General features: G+C 37.2%; 1 protein-coding gene across 2 annotated transcripts; it reads left to right on the top strand.

Annotated features, from left to right (window-relative positions):
- Positions 1–267: 267 nt before the first annotated feature.
- On the top strand, positions 268–21,991 carry LOC306843251 (protein arginine N-methyltransferase 8-B-like; the record flags this gene model as incomplete). 2 transcript variants are annotated; one of them, XM_079374617.1, is made up of 10 exons in its annotated part: positions 268–336; positions 5,754–5,987; positions 8,121–8,276; positions 14,118–14,181; positions 15,219–15,361; positions 15,474–15,561; positions 16,482–16,597; positions 18,918–19,068; positions 21,134–21,255; positions 21,908–21,991. In XM_079374617.1, 10 exons carry the CDS (start codon positions 268–270, stop codon positions 21,989–21,991), a joined length of 1,227 nt encoding a protein of 408 aa, XP_079230743.1. The 2 variants fall into 2 exon arrangements, with proteins under 2 accessions (XP_079230743.1, XP_079230742.1); XM_079374616.1 differs by having other exon boundaries at positions 5,748–5,987.
- Between the last annotated feature and the right edge of the window lie 205 nt (positions 21,992–22,196).

Here is a 22,196-nt window from a genome sequence, read left to right as displayed (position 1 = left end):
GCTTTTTTATAAGTAGGCTACATGATATTTTCCCACGATATGGAGAGTTCGCCATGCGCTCCTATGGGAACCACTGCTGCTGGTAACTTTTATACCATGGATTCAGGAGGGCTTTCAACAAGTTTTAGGGCTCGTTTATCTTCTGGAACGTGATTCGAGTTGATTCAACGATATTGTGAGGTAATTACGCGAAGGCTGCGGGATTTCTGAAGACTTTTGAATAGGTTTTTGTCATTCATTTACCCGGAGAAGATCTCGTCGGCTCTTATGGGAATTAAACACTCCTCCCGCTGTTTGCTCCTCAGGAGAAAAATGGCAGATACGGACAGCACTGAGGTAAGCGACGCGGATTAACAAATATAACGAGACTTAAATACATTGTTATCTTTTTGAGTTACGAAGCCTCAATAGGTCATATTTTGCGTTTAAAAGCAACTCGAGGTTTTGGGTTTCGATGAGTTTATAACAGCGTACGAATTATAGCTACTGAAGTTGGTCAGTGTTTAAATAACTTTTTTTTTCCTTTGCAGGTTTCTCAAACCAAATGGTCTTTTACCGCCCCTAGCACACTTCACATGTCATCTAATTTTTATGAAATGTAAACCTATAATAATATAAGTGCTATCGACAGTATTTGTATTTTGTCAATACTGGTCCTAAAGGAAAGCGTCCCAGCATCGTTCTGTTGCTATGGTTACCTTTGCAGGTGCACGCGACTTCTGGTCTTAAGTGTTTACTGTGAAAAGCGTACGCTAACTTTTATGGCTATTGAAATAATATTTGAAAACGCTGTTGAAACATGTTTACATATACATGATAATTTTGTAAACTCACTCGTGTGCGATATTACTAGAAGTGAGCATTCAAGTCGGCTGCTGACAAATATGATCTTCCTAGAAAGCTGCTTTGGGGTGAACAAATGGTTAAAGATCTGGGCCGGTATCCAAAAGGTTGTAGGTTCAATTTCTGCAAAGGTTAATGCATTGAGTAATGCAAACAACCTCAACTGTACTCCAGAGGTAGGCCTACTGCTCCTGTAAAAAGTGTACTGTCTATGAGACACTATAAAGCTTAAGGCTAATTAGTGATTGATTGGTAATTAGTGTCTTGAGCAAAGCTGCTAATGTTAGACTATGTGATCGTTTGTGGAGTCTGGTCGCTGTCCTTGGTGCTGCACCTGTTTTAGAAAGATATCTTTTTGATAATTTTTTTTAAATCCATAGTAAAATATATAAAATGTATTGCAGTCTTAAACAGTATAGGCTATAAATCATGAAACATCTAAACGAATAGTCTATAACCTGATATAATTTTTGGTTAAAAAGTACCTTCATTATATAGCCTAGCTGAAACTTGCTTAAACATAACCCAGCGTCGACTACTTATTGATGCACTTCTGCTGCACCTGCATATCAGTGTGAGGCCAGAGTTTTAGTGGAGGGCAGTGAGGGCGTTTACAGCTGGGCAGAAAGCTAAATATCTCAGCCATCATCCACATAGTTGGCTGGTGGCTTAAATCTCAGGACTACCAAGGAGTGGAACAGCAATGCATGGGACGGAAAGGTTACTGAGGTTGCAATTTGGTACTGCCACTGAGCAAAACACTTTGATATATTCCACTTTCATGAGTGGCATTGAACTTTATGCAATACTCAGTGAGGGATTAGCCAGCTGAAATGCATTGACATAGTCACGAAAGCATGAAATCTAATCCATGTTCATTAAAGTATGAAGAAAAGGGCCGTATATAAGGAAGCTTTTGTTAAAAGTTCCTCGAAGTTCAGCGCAGCAGTAGGTCAGCGTATAATGTCAAGCGATCTTTAAAACCCTGTGATGGATCCTGCCTGACCTCTGAAACCTCTCCCAAAATAGCAAGTACACTAAAGACTGCCTTGCACTAGGGCTGTTATTACATTTTCTTAATGTAACCATAATGCCAATGAGTGTAAGCTTTAAATGAAAAGTTCTTCCAAAAATGATAATTCTGTGATCATTTTCTCACTCTCATGTCACTCTAGACAGTTGTTTTTTTATTATTATGAAAAACACAAAAGAAGATATTTCGATAAATGTTTAAAATATTTTTGTCCATACATTGATAGTCAGTAGGGTTCAAAACAACATTGGACCCCACTAAGTTTTACGGAATGGACAAAAGACACTAAGACAATTTTCCACAGAATAAAGAAAATCATACAGGTTTAGAATTACATGAGTAAACAATGACATAAATTTTATTTTTGGGTTAACTGTCTTTTTAAGTAATTAGATCATTTTGTGTCAAATAAATCATTTCACTCTCTCTGCTAAAATGTTTGATTGTTACTTTATTTCTGAAGAAAGACAAACGTAAATAGTGATGAAAGCTAAAAATTAAATACCATGGATGACTATTTACTGAGTAATCAAATATTACTCAGGATATAAACATGACAGTATGTCTTTAAAATATATAATACATTAAATATTTACATATACATGACAAGTTTGCAAACCCACATTAATAGAAGCGAACTGCTCCTGTAATAAGTGTACTGTCTGTCAGACACTTTGTGTAAAGCATAAGGGAAATGACTAATTAGCGATTGATTGGTAATTAGTGTTTTGAGCAATGTTGCTCGAGTGATACAAATCAACATTTCTAGATGGGGACCTCTGGTTGAGTTGCCATTGAATGACCCAGTTGACAAAAGAACTGCATCTAAATGTTCTCCAGTGGATATAAACCTGAATGCAATTGTTTGGGTTTCAAAAGTATAACGCTTACAGTAGTGGTTCTTGCTTGAGAAAACACCACTTAGTTCTGAAATGCACACTGGCAGTTGCAGCTTTATTAGACGATGTCCAGCCAAAGCAGAGAGGGTTGCCCATACATCTGCAAAATTCATAAGATCTGTTCTGAACACATTAATGATTTAGATACGCAATGCAAAACAACTCTTAAGTTGTTCCCTGTCATAAATGTACACTAGAAAAAAACGCTGGCAGTTCTATTTGTGAAAGGTTCCCAAGAGCACCTATTTTTCCTCTCACGCACATCAATCCAGTTATGTCACAAAAAAAACTATTAGTGTTCTCAAGAGCATAGTTGAAAGGTGGAGTGTTGCCGAAATGTGCCATTTGTTGAGGTTAAAAATAGAATGTGAATGAGATTTGTTAGCTGACTGGAGGGGCAAGGACATATGTTCCCCCTCCCATCATTCTAATAGATGCAATCCAAACACCTTTATTCCTCTTGATACAGCTGCTCTTCCCCTCTGCTGACACTTATTATTTTAAATCCCCTTAGCTGAGAGTCTGAGAGTCTTGCAAAACAGCATATGAGATATGTAGAATATTAGGCCCAAACATAAAGAGTTTTGTGCTTTTATAGGACAAAAATGTTCTAGATTAGAGGTTTTCAAACTTTACAGTCATGGTCTGTCCATTCAGACTCTTAACTAACTTCAGGACCCTTAATATAAAAAAGATGTATTTTATAATATATTACTCTTATTATATAAGAATTAAAGAATACATATAAACTATATAATGCATAACAAAATATATATATATATATATATGAATGAATGAATGATGCATTTATATAGCGCTTTATTGTGTATTGCTGTACACCCAAAGCGCTTTACAATCATGTGGGGCTCCTCAACCACCACCAGTATATATATATATTATTATTATTTTTTTAAGAAAATCTGTATTTGTCAAAGCTTTTAGTGGCTAATGGCAATGTCATACTCATTTGTTGTCTACAGTGTAGGATAATAGTTCATTAGAATTTTCTCTGCGAGGCACAGGAATGGCCAAGCTTCTCTGCAGGACGTAGATGTGCTAATCAGAGTCCGAGAGGCTCACCATATGAAATGCTTGTCTTAAGTCATTTCCACGCCAGTCTAACTGTCCTGTGCTCCCTTTGCTCGTAGGGCACAAACTGCCTCTGCCAGGTCTTGGAATTGCTAGACATACTGGGAAGGCTCTCCTGACATGATATAGGACAGTTTTTAAACAGCACTGAATATAGTGTCACTGTTCATTTTGTGCCACATTAATCTGTCACAGTTTGGGTGATATAAATTAACAACAGTCCAAATAAAATAGTCTATTAAAAAAAACAATACAACAAAAATATGTTCTGTAATATAATAAATAATCTATAAATACATTACATTTAAATAATACAGTCACTCTAAGATACATTTGGACACTTCTGAATGTTATTGCTTTAGAAACATGTTAAACCTAGCAGTATACGAAAACAAAAGACCTTTTCTTAGTTTCATATAAACTCAAAATTCGGAGAAAAAAACTCAGAATTCTAACTTTTTACATCACACAGTTGTATTTTGTGTCTGCCATGAAATAAAAATATTAAAATTTTAAATGTTAAATGAATTAATTTATAAAAATTGTATTTTATAAAAAAAATGTATTGTTTTATATCTTGTAATTCTTACTTTTTAACACACAATTACCTTTATGTTTTTTATTCCATGGTAGAAATTAACTTTTTTATTTATATTATTTATGTATGTATCATGTATGTACTGCATTATCATATTTCATATGTCATATTTCTTATTTCGCTACTTTGTTAGACATTACAGGGGTCATATGATGCTATTTTAAAGATCATTATTTTGTGTATTTGGTGTAACAGACTATGTTGACATGCTTTAATGTTCAAAAAACACATTATTTAAAAAATACTGTACATTATTGTAGTTCCTCTATTCCCCGCCTCTCACAAAGTCCCTCCTTCCGACAAGCGCAATCTGCTCTGATTGGCCAACTGGAAATGTAACGCCCCTTTCCATAATCGCGAGCTTCAGCTTTCAAAATAAATGTAAAGACAGTTAATAATGTCGTTAGTTTTACCATCAGTTCAAGCCCGAAAGGGGAATATATTCACAGTGATGAAGCTCGTATATGTTTGCACACAATCCGCGATTAAGAAAGCTGAATCCACTGTGATGTGACCCTGTCTCTCTCTCTCTCTCTCTCTCTCTCTCTCTCTCTCACACACACACACACCCATACACACAATGTGCAAAACTCCGCATTTGAACAGTCAATAGCAAACACTTAAACTAATAACAAAACATACTTACAGTCGCTGATTCAGAAGTGCCAGATTGTCATAGCAAATCAGAATTACCTCCTCTCCTAGGTTCACGAAACGGTCGTCCATAAAATGCGTTGCTGTTCTATTGTAAGTAATCTTAATGATTCCTGAATGCATCTACTTTCAGAAGGCCAAATAAAGTGCTTTTGCTTTCGTCTAGAAACACAGCGTCTCCCTGTCATGGCTGCATCAACACTACTGCGGTTACTGAAACCACTTCTTTCTTTGCGTGAACATTTGGGCTGCATTATGCAAATATTTCCACATCTTGACGTCAAGATGGGGCGTTTGAACGAGCCGTTTTAGGGGGGCATGGCAGAGTTGTAACTTTGATAAAGAATATCTCTTTGGTTTTGAGACTTTAGTCTTTGCAACTTCAGGGATCTTATCTATGCACAATCAGCTTGTAACACTCCAAAGAGAAAGGAAAGCTTTAAATCGCGTCATATGACCCCTTTAAAACATTTTGGTTTAAGTGTCAAAATATTTTTTAGTCATACTGTATTGCTGTAATTATTTTTTCAAAGTACCACAGCGATAATTTATTTTTTGTTTATTTTGGGGTAAATAAATTAGCATTTCTTTGTCAGATTCACCTGCTGAACCTCTCTTTTCCCCTTTTTAGCAACAGCCCCTGAGTGCCGCCCCATCCCAGTCGGTCCAGCCATCTCCTCTGCCCAAACCAGTGTCATCAGTCCATCATGCCCAGAGGCCCACACACCCGTCCCATGCGCCTCACACCCCTCACTCTACCAGCTTACCCAGCTGCCCCGGCAGAGGAAAGATGGCCAAGTTCCTCAACCCCGACGAGATGACCTCCAGGGATTACTATTTTGACTCGTACGCCCACTTCGGCATTCATGAGGTATGAGCACATCAGAGCAGCGGATGCTTGCATTTAAAAGACATGCTGAGACGTGTGATGTAGGATATAAGTACTCGTGGTAATCGACATCAGTCATGTTGATTTATGCCGGGAGTTATGTATAATGCAGAGAAATGGAGCAGGAGCGAGACGGGGTGGGGGTGTCATTGAATTATAGGATGAGAGAGCAGGGAGAACAGGAGGTTCAGGCGAGACCTGCAAGATTAATTTTGTTCAGACTCATTTTTAGTATATAGGTCAGATCTTTTTCCCTTCCCTCATCTCAATGTGACAGAGGCGTACACCCAAAAAGATGCATACATGCAGACATGCTGTAATGGTGGCAGCAAGTTTTTTACGTTCTCACAGGTTGTCAGAGATCCATGTAGTAGTCTTATTTTGTTTTTTGTACAGTAATGCTAATAATAGCCATGGTTGTGAATGATTACCTGATTAATATGTTTTATGGTACAACAAAATAAATAAATATATGAATAAGAATCATGTCCAAAATAAAACAACAAGAAAATAACATAATGCTTTGAACACACTTATAATGCCCGAAATTGATAGCCCTAGATAGGCACATCATTAAGTATTGAATTTTTATTGATTAGATTTTATAATCACATTGCTATATTACCTTGTATATGTAAAGCAATTAGATCTTTAAAATAGAACAGCAGACTATGTACATAAAATGCATATAGATATCACTTGTCACTCTATATCTCCTAATAATAGTCTCAATAAGATGATATTTATAGTAAATGTTAATAATTTAGAGGCCTAAGAAATGTGTGTGTATCACATATCATACAGAAGGCTTTATATGGTTAAACTTGTTTAAATCTACTGAATAATTTGTTGACTGTGTTTTAAAACTGAATGATACGGTAAGATATACCAAGACATGTCCATGCCCAAAAAACATCACCATGGTCCATTTTTGCTTAAAGGGTGAAGACTGAATAATTCATTGGGTGGTGTGTTTCAATACAAAGTGAGCTGCCTACCTAGACAACATTTTATATGCCCTTTACAAAAAAAGATCTAGCTAACCCATGCTGCAGTGATGTATTAGTAATGCCATGGTATTTTTATATATACACCATGCTAATGAGTTATTACCACATTAATACACACTGAAAAGAACTGGGTCCGGAATGTAGGATTTACTAAACAATTTCCACTCAGAAATTGCTAGTAAATTCCACAAATATTTACAAATAAACAGGAAGTATAACATTGAATTAAACAGATGATTTTGAAGTAGGAAAACTGAAATAGTATTTTCTTGTAAAAACCTACTCCAGTTGGCAAAATAAACTATAGCACCATGTCTAAACAACCATGATTATATACTATGCCATGGTAGCTTTCTGTTAGAGAAACATTTTCCAACATTGACTAGGTAGGCAGCTTGCCAAGACTTGAAACACAAGCATTATGTTACAAAACAGAACAAACAGTGAGTATGGTAACACCTCATTTTAAGGACCAATTCTCACTATTTCCATGCATACTACTAGCATATTGGCTGTGTATTAGTACTTATAAAGCACATATTAATGCCTTATTCTGCATGGCCGTATTTTAGATCCATTAATCCTACCGCATACCTCAATTTAAAGGGATAATTCACCAAAAAATAAAAATTCTGTCATTAATTTCTCATCCTCATGTCGTTCCAAACCTGTAAGACCTCAGTTCATCTTTGGAATACAAATTAAGATATTTTGATGAAATCAGAGATATTTCTGACCCTGCATAGACAGCAATGTAACTACTACATTCAAGACCCAGAAAGGTAGTACAGACATTGTTAAAATAGTCCATGTGACATCAGTGGTTCAACCATAATTCTATGAAGCTACGGGAATACTCTTTTGTGCAAAGGAAAAAAAATAGTGACTTTATTTAACAATTAATTTTCTTCCGTGCAGTCTTCGCTGCACGTTCAGGAGAGTACCACGATGCATTTTCATTTTTAGGGAACTATCCCTTCCTACTTATAACCTATTAATGAACAGCGAATTAGAAGTTTATTGAGGCAAAGTTAATAGTTAGTTAATAATGAGAATTTGACCTGAAAATGTGTGTGTGTGTGTATATACGTGCATGAATGTACAGGAAATGCTAAAGGACGAAGTGAGGACATTGACATACAGGAACTCCATGTACCATAACAAACACATCTTCAAGGACAAGATCGTGCTGGACGTGGGGAGTGGTACTGGCATCCTCTCCATGTTTGCTGCCAAGGCCGGAGCCAAGCACGTGTATGGGGTAAGAGGGCGCCCCTCCTTATGCCTAAAACGGCATGAGCCCTGTAGCCTCCTACCCGCTGGAACCATTCGCACAGCTCAAAATAGCATCATGTGTGGCAGTCGCACCAAGAGCTTTTGAAGGTGTAAACGAATAATCCTCTTTTGTAGGGAAATATGATGTCATACTACCACCTACTTATTTCATAATAAGGATCATAAATCTAAGTTCAAAGCAATTCAAAACAGGAAAATGGTCTGTTTAAAAGCCATAACAACATATGATATTCTAGTCTCTTTATACAGCATACATGTTTTTTGTATATTATCGCAAACACTTGTATGTTATAACTCATTAATCATTCAGTATTCAGCCAAAGTTAGATAATTAATTTTGCATGCTCATTTAATCATTTTTACATTTATATTACCTTTGCCATCATAATGTAATGCAATTAAAGTTAATCAAGTCAAGTTAGTCAGTTTTATATATGTAGTGATTTTATACATCACTTAAAGCAGTTTATTTTGCTTTTTTTTTTTACATTTAAAAAAAAAAAATATTTTTTTAATTTATTCAGACAAAATACTTTATTATTTTAATTCTGTAGTATTTAAGACAATACTGTAGTATTTTAAGACAATTTATCCGTTAAACTATTTTGAGTATGAAAATAATGATCAGCTTATCATTATCGGCTGGTCACACACACACACACACACACGCACACACACACACACACACACACATTCAAGACACAACCGGACTACCATGTTATACCAGCACCATAACACCACCATATAATTTTTTTTAAATTCCCTTCCGTTTTTCTGTCTTGAAATGCCTTCGATTTCATTCCATTTCTCACTTCCTGTCCATTCAAAGCTCTCCCCCCAATGCATTCCTCCCCAGTGGTTAGTGAAGGTTCTTAGCGGGCAGCCTTTATTGGCCGTGCTGATATATCAGGCACTAACACACTACATTGTGAGGCTGTGGTAATTGGCTCTTTGGATAAATCTGATAAAGAGACCATGGAAAAAGCAGTAAAGGCCAGAAAGGCCACATTAACCATGTGGTGCTTGTTTTGCACTTTCGCTTTGAGAACTAAAGCCAAAGCTTGTTAAGCCAAGTTAGAGTATGAGCAGAGAGAGAAACTCTCGATTTTATGTGTCCTGGATGCCTCTTGGGACAGAATGTTCTGAGAGATTTTCTCAGCTTTCAGAGGAGAGTGAACTACCTCGGGAAGCTGAGCCGCGTGCGGCTGTCTGTCTGAGCCGCGGTCTCTGCTGTAATTGAGCTGATATGATTTGCACCTCGCTGCTCTTATCCAGTTGCACTGTGATAATGAACAATTCTGTGAATGGCTTCATCATATTTAAATGCCAGAGAGTGCAAACTCTCCTCAGTGTCTATGTTACAGTGCTCATCACAAACTCAAAAATACCACTTGCTCAAAATTGCAATGCAGAATATAAACTAGATTATTACATTTTCTGAGGAAAATATGAGTGATGCTTGCCAGCTCAAAATACTTTGCTGCAATATTCTGGCCTTTATATCCACCTTATTTTTAATGCATAAATGGACACTACCATGTTTGAACTTGAATTGTGTCAGGGTTTCGGTTGTTTAGTTATTTTAGATGTACTAAAACAGTTCATTATGCTGATTGATGTTACAAATGGGTATTTGCTATTATATTAATTATCTATTTAATTATTTTTTATCATAATCATAAACACATTATATTATATATACAATATATGTTTATTTTTATAAACATGATTTTAAACTGAGTAATTTTTTGTTTTGAACTGGTTAGCAGCTGGTTATTTAATCATATTTTTTTATAATTAACATATATTTTTAATAACTTCTGTAAAAAAAAAAAAAAAAAAGCACGGTGTTAGCAAAGCCAAATCATAGGTTCAACTCCCAGGGAATACAAAATGCAATATAACCTGCTTCAGGTAAAAGTGTCTGCCAAATTCATAAATGTAACTGTAAAACATTTATGACCTCGCACCTATAACATTGTCAATTATCTTAGTTTGCAAAAAAAAGTTTAAAGCAATGCATTTACAAAAGAAGTGTATAAAACTTTGTGTAATTTGTCATGACATGAGAATATTGAGGAACACAGTAAGTTACCTTTTTGATTGAGCTACTTGAAACGTGAAAAATTAAAACACAAAGGTAAGCCAAATAGTACCTGTTTTTCAGTCAAATTACCATGAAATATGAAACTTGATACAATTGTGAGAAATCAAAATGATGTTAAATCAAACTAAATTGTTTAAATGAAATGAACATCAAAAATCAATTTGAGTATTGTGACGAGTCGGCTGCCTCCCCCCTTTTTATCATCACCACCCCGTCCCGTATTCGCCGTCCTTCACCAGGCTCCCGACGGGAGTGGGTGTGTGAGAGAGGAGGGGCGCTGAACACCCAGGGCTGGCGGCGTGTGATGAGGCGCACCTGATGTTAATAGAGCCTCATCACCGCTGCTGTTTAAATGCCGAGCGCGCCTCTCCTCGGGAGACCGGTCTCTTCCCCGTGCATGCACGCTGGTGTCCTCGTGGGTCCAGGAAGGGTGCGTCGAGGAGGACTGCCGCACCCGTTAGGCGGCTGACGGGCTAGGATGCCGGGCCGCCGAATCCCCCAGAAGCGCCGGGAACCCAGGAGATGGACGAAGCCGCGCAAGAGACGCCGCCGCCACTCGCTCCCGGCCCCGAGAGGGGAGCGCGTGCGGCAACCGGACTCCGCCCCTTCCCTGGACCCTTCCCTGACGAACACTACCCTCCTGCACAAGCCCCGCGGCACAACGAGGACACCAGATTCCCCGTTTATTTGGACACTTTGGCCCTTTGGACACTTTATTTTACCTTTTTATTGTTTAATAAAAACCTCTCTGAGGCTTGACGCCACACCCACTGTGTCTGTCGTTTGCTCCTCCCGCCACAGTATGTTAACATAATTCTGCAGTCTTATGGCTATATCTATTTTAAAATTTATGCTGATGCAAAGACCCACAGAATTCCAGTGCATTACTATCAACAGTTTTACAAACTGAAGCAAGTCAAATTATTTTCTTGGATGACCTATACGGTGGCTATAGAAAGTCTTCATACCCCTTCATTTTTTTCACATTTTGTTATGTTGCTTTATTGTTAAGCTGCTTTAAATGACTTTTTTCCCCCACATAAATCTACACCCCACTCACCATAATGACAAAGCAAAAAGCAAGCTTTATCACAACTTGGCAATTTTTTTTAAAAGGAAACACTGAAAAAAATTACATTTCACAAGTCTTCATACCCTTTGCTTTGACACTTGAAATTTAGATCAGGAGCATTCCAGTTTCACTGGATCGTCTTTGAGATGTTTCTATACTCCGACTGGAGTTAACCTCTGGCAAATTCAGTTGACTCGACATGATTTGCAAAGGCACACAACTGTCTATTAAAAGTTTAACAGCTGAAATGGATGTCAGAGCAAAAACTAAGCCGTGAGGTCAAAGGAATGGCCTGCAGAGCTAAGAGACAGGATTGTGTTGAGACAGAACTGGGGAAGACTACAAAAAAAAAAAATTCTGCTGTGTTGAAGGAGCATTTGGCCTCCATAATCCTTAATGGATGAAGTTTGTAACAATCAGGACTCTTCTTAAATCTAGCCTCCTGGCCAAACTGAGCAATCGAAGGAGAAGGGTCTTGGTTAGAGAGGTGATCAAGACACTGATGGTTACTCTGGTTGTGTCACGGTTCACAGAATCACGGTCTCATCCTTGCTTGTCTGTTGGGGTGTGTGGCGTGAGTGGGTGTGTCCAAGCTCGTGATCACGGGCTGATCTGCCCCAGCTGTGGCTCATTATTGGGTCTATTTAAGATCAGCTAACATTCCTCTCATTGTCAGATCATCAGAGATTCTCGGTGTTCCTCTTCGGCCACTCGATCTGTTTTCTGGTGTGTTCCGGTCTCTGTCCTGGCTTCGGAGGATTCCACTGCTGGACTTGGCTGCCCATTGCGTCCCTGCGCCCAGTTTACATCCACGCTGTGCACGAGCTCTGCCCTGACTACTGACTTTGTTTGTTCTCTCAATAAACTGTTGTGTATCCGCAATTGAATCCTTTCTCTTGATTTCATGACAGGTTGAGCTTCATGATCTTATATGGAGATGGGAGAAACTTACAGAAGGACAAACATCACTGCGACACTCCACCAAGCTGGGCTTGATGGCAAAGTGACCAAACTCAAGCTTCTCCTCAGTAAAGATGCATGAAACCATGATTGGAATTTACAAAAATACACCCAAATAACTCTCAGACTTTGGAAAAAAAACAGATTCTCTGGTCTGATGAACCTCAATTCCTTATTCATGTCTGAGGGAAACCAAGCACCACTTATCACCTGCATAATACCATCCCAACAGCCACAGCTGGGACTTGGAGCCAATCAGACATCTTTGGAGAAACCTATAAATGGCTGTCCACCCAAGTGTCCCCAGCCAATCTGACAGAGCTTGAGATGATCTAAAGAGAAGAATGGCAAAAAAAAAAACAAATGCAAATGTGCAAAGCTTGTTTCCTCATACCCAAAAAGTCCCGAGGCTGTAATTGTTGCCAAAGTGCTTTGTTTTGAGTTAAGGGTATGAAGACTTGTGCAATGTCATTTTTTCAATGTTTCCTTTTTAATAAATTTGCAAAGTTGTGATAAATCCAGTTTTTGCTTTGTCATTATGGTGAGTGGGGTGTAGATTTGTGTGGGAACAAAAGTAATTTAAAGCAGTTTAACATAACGCAACATAACAAAATGTAAAAAAAATGAAGGGGTATGAAGACTTTCTATAGGCACTGTATTTAACCAGGAAAATTCCATTAATGCTTAGCAAAATATTTCTGAATGAACAAAGCATGCTAGTAGCTGTTGAGCTACTAAAATGGATATTTTCACTAAATATCTCAAACTGTAAATGAAAGAAAGAGATAAAATCATGATGTTTAAAGTTGTCTTGTTTGCAAAATTTTGCCCTTGATCTGTTTACCGTAGCCCAGGCCCAGGCACTTTCCTCTCGCCTTGATCATGTACATCAAGCACTTTTCTTCTGAGAAATGTGCTGACTGTGTTATGGGCTTCTCTGATTACTTTTAAAGTCAATGCTGACCCACTGCAGTACGTGAAACTTTTCCAGAAACAGGTGGGCCTGCCATGTAGGTTCTGATTGTTTGTCAGTTGAAGCGATGCTGACTGACTCCGTGTGCTCCACTGGAGTTGACGGCGATGTCTATGGACACTAACGATGGCTGGGAAAACACAAGGGACGTCATGAGGCAGAGGGATCTGTGTGGAATCAGCCTCTCACTTATACAGCTGACAGCTTCCTACTTAATCTCTCGTTTTCCCTTTAGCCTGGGGCCACTGACAGCCCCGTTACTCTGTGCACTCGTGTATGTATATTTCTGTCTGACAACAGGACAGGAATCTGGACTGTTTGTGAATGCTAAATAGGGCTCTTTGGGTGGCTAGAGGTTGATCAGAGGAACATGTCTAATGGGCAGGACTGCAAGTTGCAAGAATCATAAGCGCTCAATGTTGAGAGACTGTAAGGGGAAGGACACCGTCTGTGTAAGCCATCAAAAGCAAGATACACTAGCGTTCAAAAGTTTGGGGTGTGTACAATGTTTTTTCTTCAAAGAAATAATTTTATTCATCAAGGATTCACACTAATCGGACTAATCAGTTTCAGTCTTGTCTGAAAGGGGATATTAGGCTAGAGAAGGTAATAAGGGGTCTACCAGCTATAACAGAATCAACAAACTAGAAAGTTTAAATCTTCATATTGTTCTGTTTTTTCCCCCTTTCCTTAGATCGAATGCTCAAGTATATCAGAATATTCTGAAAAAATCATCAAGGCCAATCACCTGGACAGTGGTAAGCAGATGTGATGTGTGTAGATATTGTATAAGTGTGTGTTGCTGTGCAGTTAGCTTGACTTGTGTGGGTGTGTGAGAGAAACAGAATGACAAATAGGATGAGACATCGACAGGATAAAGAGTGGTTGTCGAGCGTTCTTCTATTCAGCCTCCTAAATATACATAATTTAAAACCTCTGCAGTATCTGAATATTAAGAGAGGATTTGTAAATGTTCAGTATTATTTACAATAAATATAAATTATAAAATGATTATTAAGGACACTGTCCTCCCAAAAATGACATTTTTGTCTTGTTTTTCAAATTAAAAATAACACAGTAATATTCAAAGGTTTGGGAGTTTTTTTTTTATGTTTTTGAAAGAAGTCTCTTTTATGCTTACCATGGCAAAAATACAATAGAAACAACACTAATATTGAAATATTACTGTTGTCTATTTTAATACATTTACAAATGTAATTTATTCCTGTGATGGCAAAGCTGAGTTTTCAGCATCGTTACTCCAGTCTTCAGTGTCACATGATCCTTCAGAAATCATTCTAATATGCTGATTCAGTGATCAAGTATAATTTCTTACATTTTTCAATGTAGAAAACAGTTGTGCTGATAAATCTATCTATCTATCTATCTATCTATCTATCTATCTATCTATCTATCTATCTATCTATCTATCTATCTATCTAGTACTCAATTGCTGCACAGTGTGATTATTTGTAGTCATAAAAACGTCATAGTTAAAGGTCAAATTAAACATTTCACTTTCTATATTTTTTCAGTTAGCCTATAGTTTCTAATAGTTTAAGGCTTTCTATTAGCTAGAACAAGACATTGCTATAGCATGATGCTCCATTTTTGATTAGGCATTAGACCACTGCAGTATCTTTTCTTGAGAGTTCAACAAAAGCTGATGCTGCGATCTTAGCTGGAGTCTCTCTGACATACATATTTGACGCACATCTTTTAACTGGCCTTAAAAGTTTAAAGAGTTGAAAGGATCTGTCAAGTGTCTCTGTGGCCTTATTTGTCTGTGTTCCAGTTATAACCATCTTTAAAGGGAAAGTGGAAGAGACAGAGCTGCCGGTAGATCAGGTGGATATTATCATCTCAGAGTGGATGGGCTATTGCCTTTTTTATGAGTCCATGCTCAACACAGTCATCTACGCCAGAGATAAATGGCTGGTCAGTGTTTATATGTGCGTAGTACAGAAAGTACATGTGAGTGTGCGTACTGTACTGTATATACAGCCAGTGTCTCTACAGAATGAACAAACACTGTGCTTTTCATCTTTAGAAACCTGGTGGTCTGATGTTCCCAGACAGGGCTGCTCTATATGTGGTGGCCACTGAAGACAGACAGTACAAGGACTTCAAGATTCACTGTGAGTCCCAAAACATGCACACTCGTTTGATCTTGTATTCTTAAAGGAGGGTTTTATCTATCCAAATACAATCATGTTTACAAGTTTCTAAGCTGATGCAATAAAATAATACGGCAAATAAATAAATACATTTAAAAACTTTTTGTGTGCATCCTTCAGTTAGAACAGGGGTAGGCACCGTCGGTCCACGAGTGCCAATGTCCTGCAGAGTTTAGCTCTAACCCTGAAAAAAAACCTCACCTGCCTGTAGCCCTAGTAATTCTGAAGACCTTGATTAGCTTGTGCAGGTATGTTTGATTAGGGTTGGAACTAAACTCTACAGGACAGCGGCACTCCAGGACCGAGTTAGAATATCAAAACATCTTTTAAACAGCATAAAACCTTCTTTTGCATTTTATGGTTGTTGGCAAACCAACTTAAGGTGCATTTCCGCCACTTACTGGATGTTCAGATGGAGGAATGGGAGAGGAAAAAACAAACAAACAAGAAATCCTAAAAATCCTTTTTAATATAATAAAAAATGTTTCCAGACAAAATTGCCTACCCTAGCTAATATTATTTGAAGAAATACTTTTTTCAGCATTATTTTTTGAAAAGAAAGGACAAAAGAACTGCATTTATTTGAAAGATAATGTTTTTAAAGTCTAAGGTGTTAAAGTCTTTACTGTCACTTTTGATCAATTTAATGCATCCTTGCTGAAAAGGAAAACTAAACCAATAAATTAATAAACATAAAAATAAATAAAAAATTTGGAGTCCAGATGCTTAAAAACATAGACGCAAAATTTATGTTTATGTCATGCTTGTTCTATTTGAATTGACATGTAATCAACTGCTTATTTTTACATACTTGTGTAGAGTATTTTCTGGGCCTTAGTTCTGCTGTTGATCAAAAATCAAATGATTCTATGTTTGAGCAGGGTGGGAGAACGTTTATGGTTTTGACATGACCTGCATCAGGAACGTAGCTATGAAAGAACCACTGGTGGACATCGTGGACTCAAAACAAGTGGTATCCAATGCCTGCCTGATCAAGGTCAGCCATTAAAACACATTAGAAATCATGTACTGTATGTGCGTGTTTCTCACCGCATGTGTGCTAGATGAGAAGCTCAAGTGAGATCCACGGAGAATACAGCAGCATTAGTATGTAACTGATCATTAGCTGTATCACTCAGTGTGACAGTTACATAATGATCTGTTGAAATGCAATTTCATTTCATTATAAACCACTGGAGAAGGTGCTGATGAGATGATTATTGGTTGAATCGGATTCATCAAGCCTGGAAAGTTTATGGCTCCACAGATGGACTGTGAAATGCATCTGCAATCCTCTCATTTTAACTGCTGAAAGATATGAAAAAAAAATATATTTGAAACAAAAGGCTTTTCAGCTTTTTATAGATATAAATTTAGCAGCTCTGTCACAACTTATCCAGTTTAAAACGTTGATGTAAATCAGAGTACAATTTGATATGTTGAGGTCTAAATAAAGTAAGCTGAGAATTTTGCATATGTTTGTACAAATAGAGATAAGCACTAATATATAAATTGTATTGCATTAAATAACATAATATTAAACCATAATCTACAATCAAATAATGATAGCCTTGCCTCGAAACGAACTAGTCTTTTTTCTAGTTAACTTTAATAAAGTATGCACCAGTACTAACAATATGAATATTATTTTCATGTTATAATGTGAAAACATTAAAAATACAAAAGTAAAATCAAAGTGAATTTTGACATTGCTATAATAATTATATTCAATTAATAATATATATTTACTATATCTTACTTTTGCTATCTTATGTTAAAATAAAAGATATTTTAAATATAATGCAATGACATTCATGCATTTGTAAGTGCCATTTAATTAGCCAAATAGCATTTGGAGCCATTCCTTTTTTTTACTGATTGAAGCATGTCCTGAACTGACCTTAGAGGAAATTATATTGTGATATTTCGGCCTATTCTACTCCAGTCTTTCTTGAAAGTTTCAATAAAGTAACTCATTTTAAAGATCAGATCTGCCAAATGAAGCAGAGGTGGGACATAATGGATGAAGGCACTTAAATTAAGTGGTGAATGGTGAATGTGATGCACACATTGTTGTTTGCTTGATATGGTGATTAATGCTCCATTTCAAACTTGGAGATTTATAACTTAATCTAAAGTAGATCGGACATGTTTACAAATGGGAGACTTGATGTCTAATGGAAGTGAGTGTGAGAGGAATATAAAACCACAGAGAAAGAGAGAAAAGTTGACACTTAAGAGTTTCCTGTTGTTTTTCAGGTAAATATATCAGTGGTGGAGGCAGGGCTCAGTTTACTGTCGGGAAATGATGAGTCTGAAACAGCTGTCTGAACGTACTGATCCAAGAGCAGTAATAACATCCTAACATGATTATTGAAATGCTAGCCATACAGTATGACATATTAGAAGAAGAGAGAGATAGAGAGCGAGAGATTTCAAGCTTTTCACTCTCTCCCACAGTAAAGAGAAATTACTAAAGAGATCTCTTTGATATTTCATGTTTTTCCTAGACATCATTGAGATTACCCCAGTATTTTCACATACATCTCCTCCATTGTCACACAGTGTGCTCAGGAGATACTAAAGTCGGCAATGAAGAGTCAAAGATCTCAAAATATACTCACACATTTCTCATCAAATTCCTCCAAGACCAAATGATCTCATATGGAATGTTATCAGAAAATTCTGAGACATAGTTGGTAAAGAAACAGTCCCCTCTCCCCTTGATCTTTTTTGTTGTTGTTGTTGCTCAAAACATACCTACCCTCAGACCATCCAAGATGTAGGTGAGTTTGATTCACCATTGAGACAGAATTTAGCATTACATCACTTAGATGCTTGGATGGATGTTCTGCAGTGAATGGGTGCCATCAGAATGAGAGTCCAAACAGCTGATAAAAACAATAATCCACATTTTTTTGTAACTTCAAAGCATTGTTTCCAGCTAAAATATGAGTCCTCTATTCATAATATTGCTTTCTCAAGATAAAGTCATCTTGTCTGAATCAAGAGAGAAATATGCACAGATCAAGCACCATTTACAAGCGAAAACAAAACAGTTCTAAACAAATATACCTATGTATTCTGGAGGAAAATTCATATACTTTGGCTAGAAACAATGGTTTAATGATAAAATGCCTTAATGATGGATTTTTTTTTTCTTTCTTAAAAACTCATTTACGTCTTGGATGACCTTAGGGTTAGTACATTTTTGGCTAAACTATTCCTTTAAAAGAAACCCAGCTGAGAATGTCATTAAGTTCCTTAGGCCATTACATTTTAAATGGAAACTTTGAGCTTTCCTTATCTTTTCTCAGGAAGTGGACATCTACACAGTGAAGCCAGAGGAACTGTCCTTCACCTCCTCCTTCTGTCTGCAGATCCAGAGAAACGATTATGTCCACGCTCTGGTCACTTACTTCAATATCGAATTCACCAAGTGTCATAAAAAGACTGGCTTCTCCACAGGTGTCTAGTTTTAAAATTTCTCTATGGTCTCTATCTTGGGCCACAGTGGTGTATGTGAATGTGTACTTTGTGGTCAATGTCTGCTCTCTAGTGGCTCAGTTGTGACACAGCTCTTCCAAAGACATCGAATTAAACCAACACAATGGCAAGTAGCACTCTTTGTTGGTTATATCACTTTTTATTTCTCTATTTCACTATATATATATATATACATATATAGTTAAATAAGAAGATCTAGAGAAACGATTATGTCCACGCTCTGGTCACTTACTTCAATATCGAATTCACCAAGTGCCATAAATATATTATATTAGAGATCATACAAAATGCATGTTATTTTTTATTTAGTACTGTCCTGAGTAAGATATTTTACATAAAAGATGTTTACATTTAGTAAAAAAAAAAAAAAAAAGAAAAAAAAAAGCTGAAATTATAAAAATAACCCCATTCAAAAGTTTGGGAACCCTTGGTTCTTAACACTGTGTGGTTACCTGGATGATCTACGACTGTTTTTTTGTTTTGTGATGGTTGTTCATGAGTCCCTTGTTTGTTCTGAACAGTTAAACTGAGCACTATTCTTCAGAAAAATCCTCCAGGTCCTGCAGAATCTTCAGTTTTCCAGCATGTTTTGCATATTTGAACCCTTTCCAGCAGTAACTGTATGATTTTGAGATCCATCTTCTCACACTGAGGATGATTGAGGGACTCAAACACAACTATTAAAAAAGGTTCAAACATTCACTGATGCTCCAGAAGGAAACACAATGCATTAAGAGCCGGGGGTGAAAACTTTTGAACAGGATGAAGATGTCCAAATTTTTCTTATTTTGTACAAATATATATATTGTTTCCATTTAGTACTGCCCTTCGGAAGCAACAGAAGATAATTGCATGTTTCCCGGAAGACAAATTAAGTACAATTTACCTTGATCTTCAAATTCAAAAACTTTTCACCCCCTGGCTCTTAAAATAACTCACATTTTCACAGATTCTGCAAGGGGTTCACAAATTTTCAAGCAGCAGTGTCACAAATAGCTGCAGTGTTGTTTTTTGTGATTCCCAGACACACTGATCAGAGGGCTCTGTTCACTTCTATTGACCTTTGAGGGTCGGTGTATTGCTCAGTCAGCACAGGCGTTTCCTCATGGGTGGAAGCACAAGTGATCTTTTGTTTGGCAAGAAAACTAACACTCTAACTAAGACTTCGGGTCCTTGTTTACTTTCTAACGCACACACAACTTTTGCATCTTATTTGGCAGCAGTCTTGAAAGAAATACAGACTTGCAGAGGTTTATGTCTGGCAAAGCTTTACAAACTGAATCTGTGAAGTGAATTTGTCAGTATTAGTATAAGAGGCACTGTTGTACTTTGTTATGTAGCATAGTCTTGTCTATTTGAAAAAAATAAAATAAAATAAAAACAGACAGGATGATCATAACCCTGTATTGATCAGCTCACTGTAGGTCAACCTTCTTGTTGCATGGCTGATTCTGAAATAATGATATACATGGACATGAAATATAGATTTAGATATTGAAGTTTAAATTATATATAGGCTAAGAAGTCGTGGAAGTCGGGGAAGTCGTGGCCTAATGGTTAGAGAGTCGGACTTGTAATCCAAAGGTTGCAGGTTCGAGTCTCGGGCCGGCAGGAATTGTAGGTGGGGGGAGTGAATGTCCAGCGCTCTCTCCACCCTCAATACCACGACTGAGGTGCCCTTGAGCAAGGCACTGAACCCCCAACTGCTCCCCGGGCGCTGCAGCATAAAATGGCTGCCCACTGCTCCGGGTGTGTGTTCACGGTGTGTGTGTGTTCACTGCTGTGTGTGTGCACGTTGGATGGGTTAAATGCAGAGCACGAATTCCGAGTATGGGTCACCATACTTGGCTGAATGTCACTTCACTAAGAAGAAAGACAGCATGTAGTGGTCAGTAGAGGCCATTATATTTGACCTCAAAATCTAACAAATGACCACTCATAATCAAGTGTTTCAGAGAGCAACGTAACATTGTGTTATATATTTAACATTTTACTGTATATATTTTCTCAATTTTCTCTACCGTAGCACCAGATGCCCCGTACACACACTGGAAGCAGACAGTGTTTTATCTGGAGGAATATTTGACTGTGAAAAGAGGAGAGGAGATAGTCGGCACCGTCAGCATGAAGCCAAACGAGAAGAACGCAGTAAGAACCCACCAAATTAATAATTAAAAAATTAAAATATGCTTTCAAGACCCATTATTTTATTTGATCATTTGGTTAATATAAGTATAGCCAAAAATATGCTTTCCATATTTTATATATATATATATATATATATATATACACACACACACACACACACTGCCATTCAAATGTTTTGGAAACGAGATTCTTACGCTCCCCAAGGCTGGATTTAGTTAAATCGAAATATTATTACAATTTAAAATAGCTATTTTCTATTTGAATATGTTTTAAAATGTAATTTATTCCTGTGATGGAAAAGTTGAATTTTCAGCATCATTACACTAGTCTTCAGTGTTACATGATCCTTCAGAAATCAATAATCTTTTTTATTATTATTATTATTGTTGTTGAACTGCTTAATATTTTTGTGGAAATCTGTGTTTTTTTTGTTGTTTTTTTGTTTTCTGAAATGGAATTTTGCTGTAATGTTATAAAAGTCTTTTATATCCATCCATGCTGCATAAAAGTATTACCTTCTTTAAAAGAAAGAATATTAATAATAATAATTCCCACAAACTTTTGAATGGTACTGTATAGTTCAATGCAACTTGTTTATATATTTTTGTCTTATAATTAAAATGCAATTTAACATTCTTGTTTATCTATCCAGCGTGATCTGGACTTTACCTTTGAGCTGGATTTTAAAGGTCAGCTATGTGAGGCCGCTATCGCTCACGACTATAAGATGCGTTAAGTATCCAGCAGTGGCGAGAGACGGTTTGTGACGGCACTCAGAGAAGCAGAGGCAGGGGCCGCTCCAGATCACAGCTACAGTCCTGCTGCCTGGAAGAGACAGACAGAGAGAAAGACCAGCACAGAAGTTATCTCTTGCCAACGTTTTTGGAGCGGAGTGACACTTCCAGCAATATCCACCTTGCCTTCGCCGACTCTAGCCTGCA

Source organism: Barbus barbus (assembly GCF_936440315.1).
Source record: "Barbus barbus genome assembly, chromosome: 23".
Taxonomy (NCBI): Eukaryota; Metazoa; Chordata; class Actinopteri; order Cypriniformes; family Cyprinidae; genus Barbus; species Barbus barbus.
This window is presented reverse-complemented; position numbering and strand designations above follow the sequence as displayed.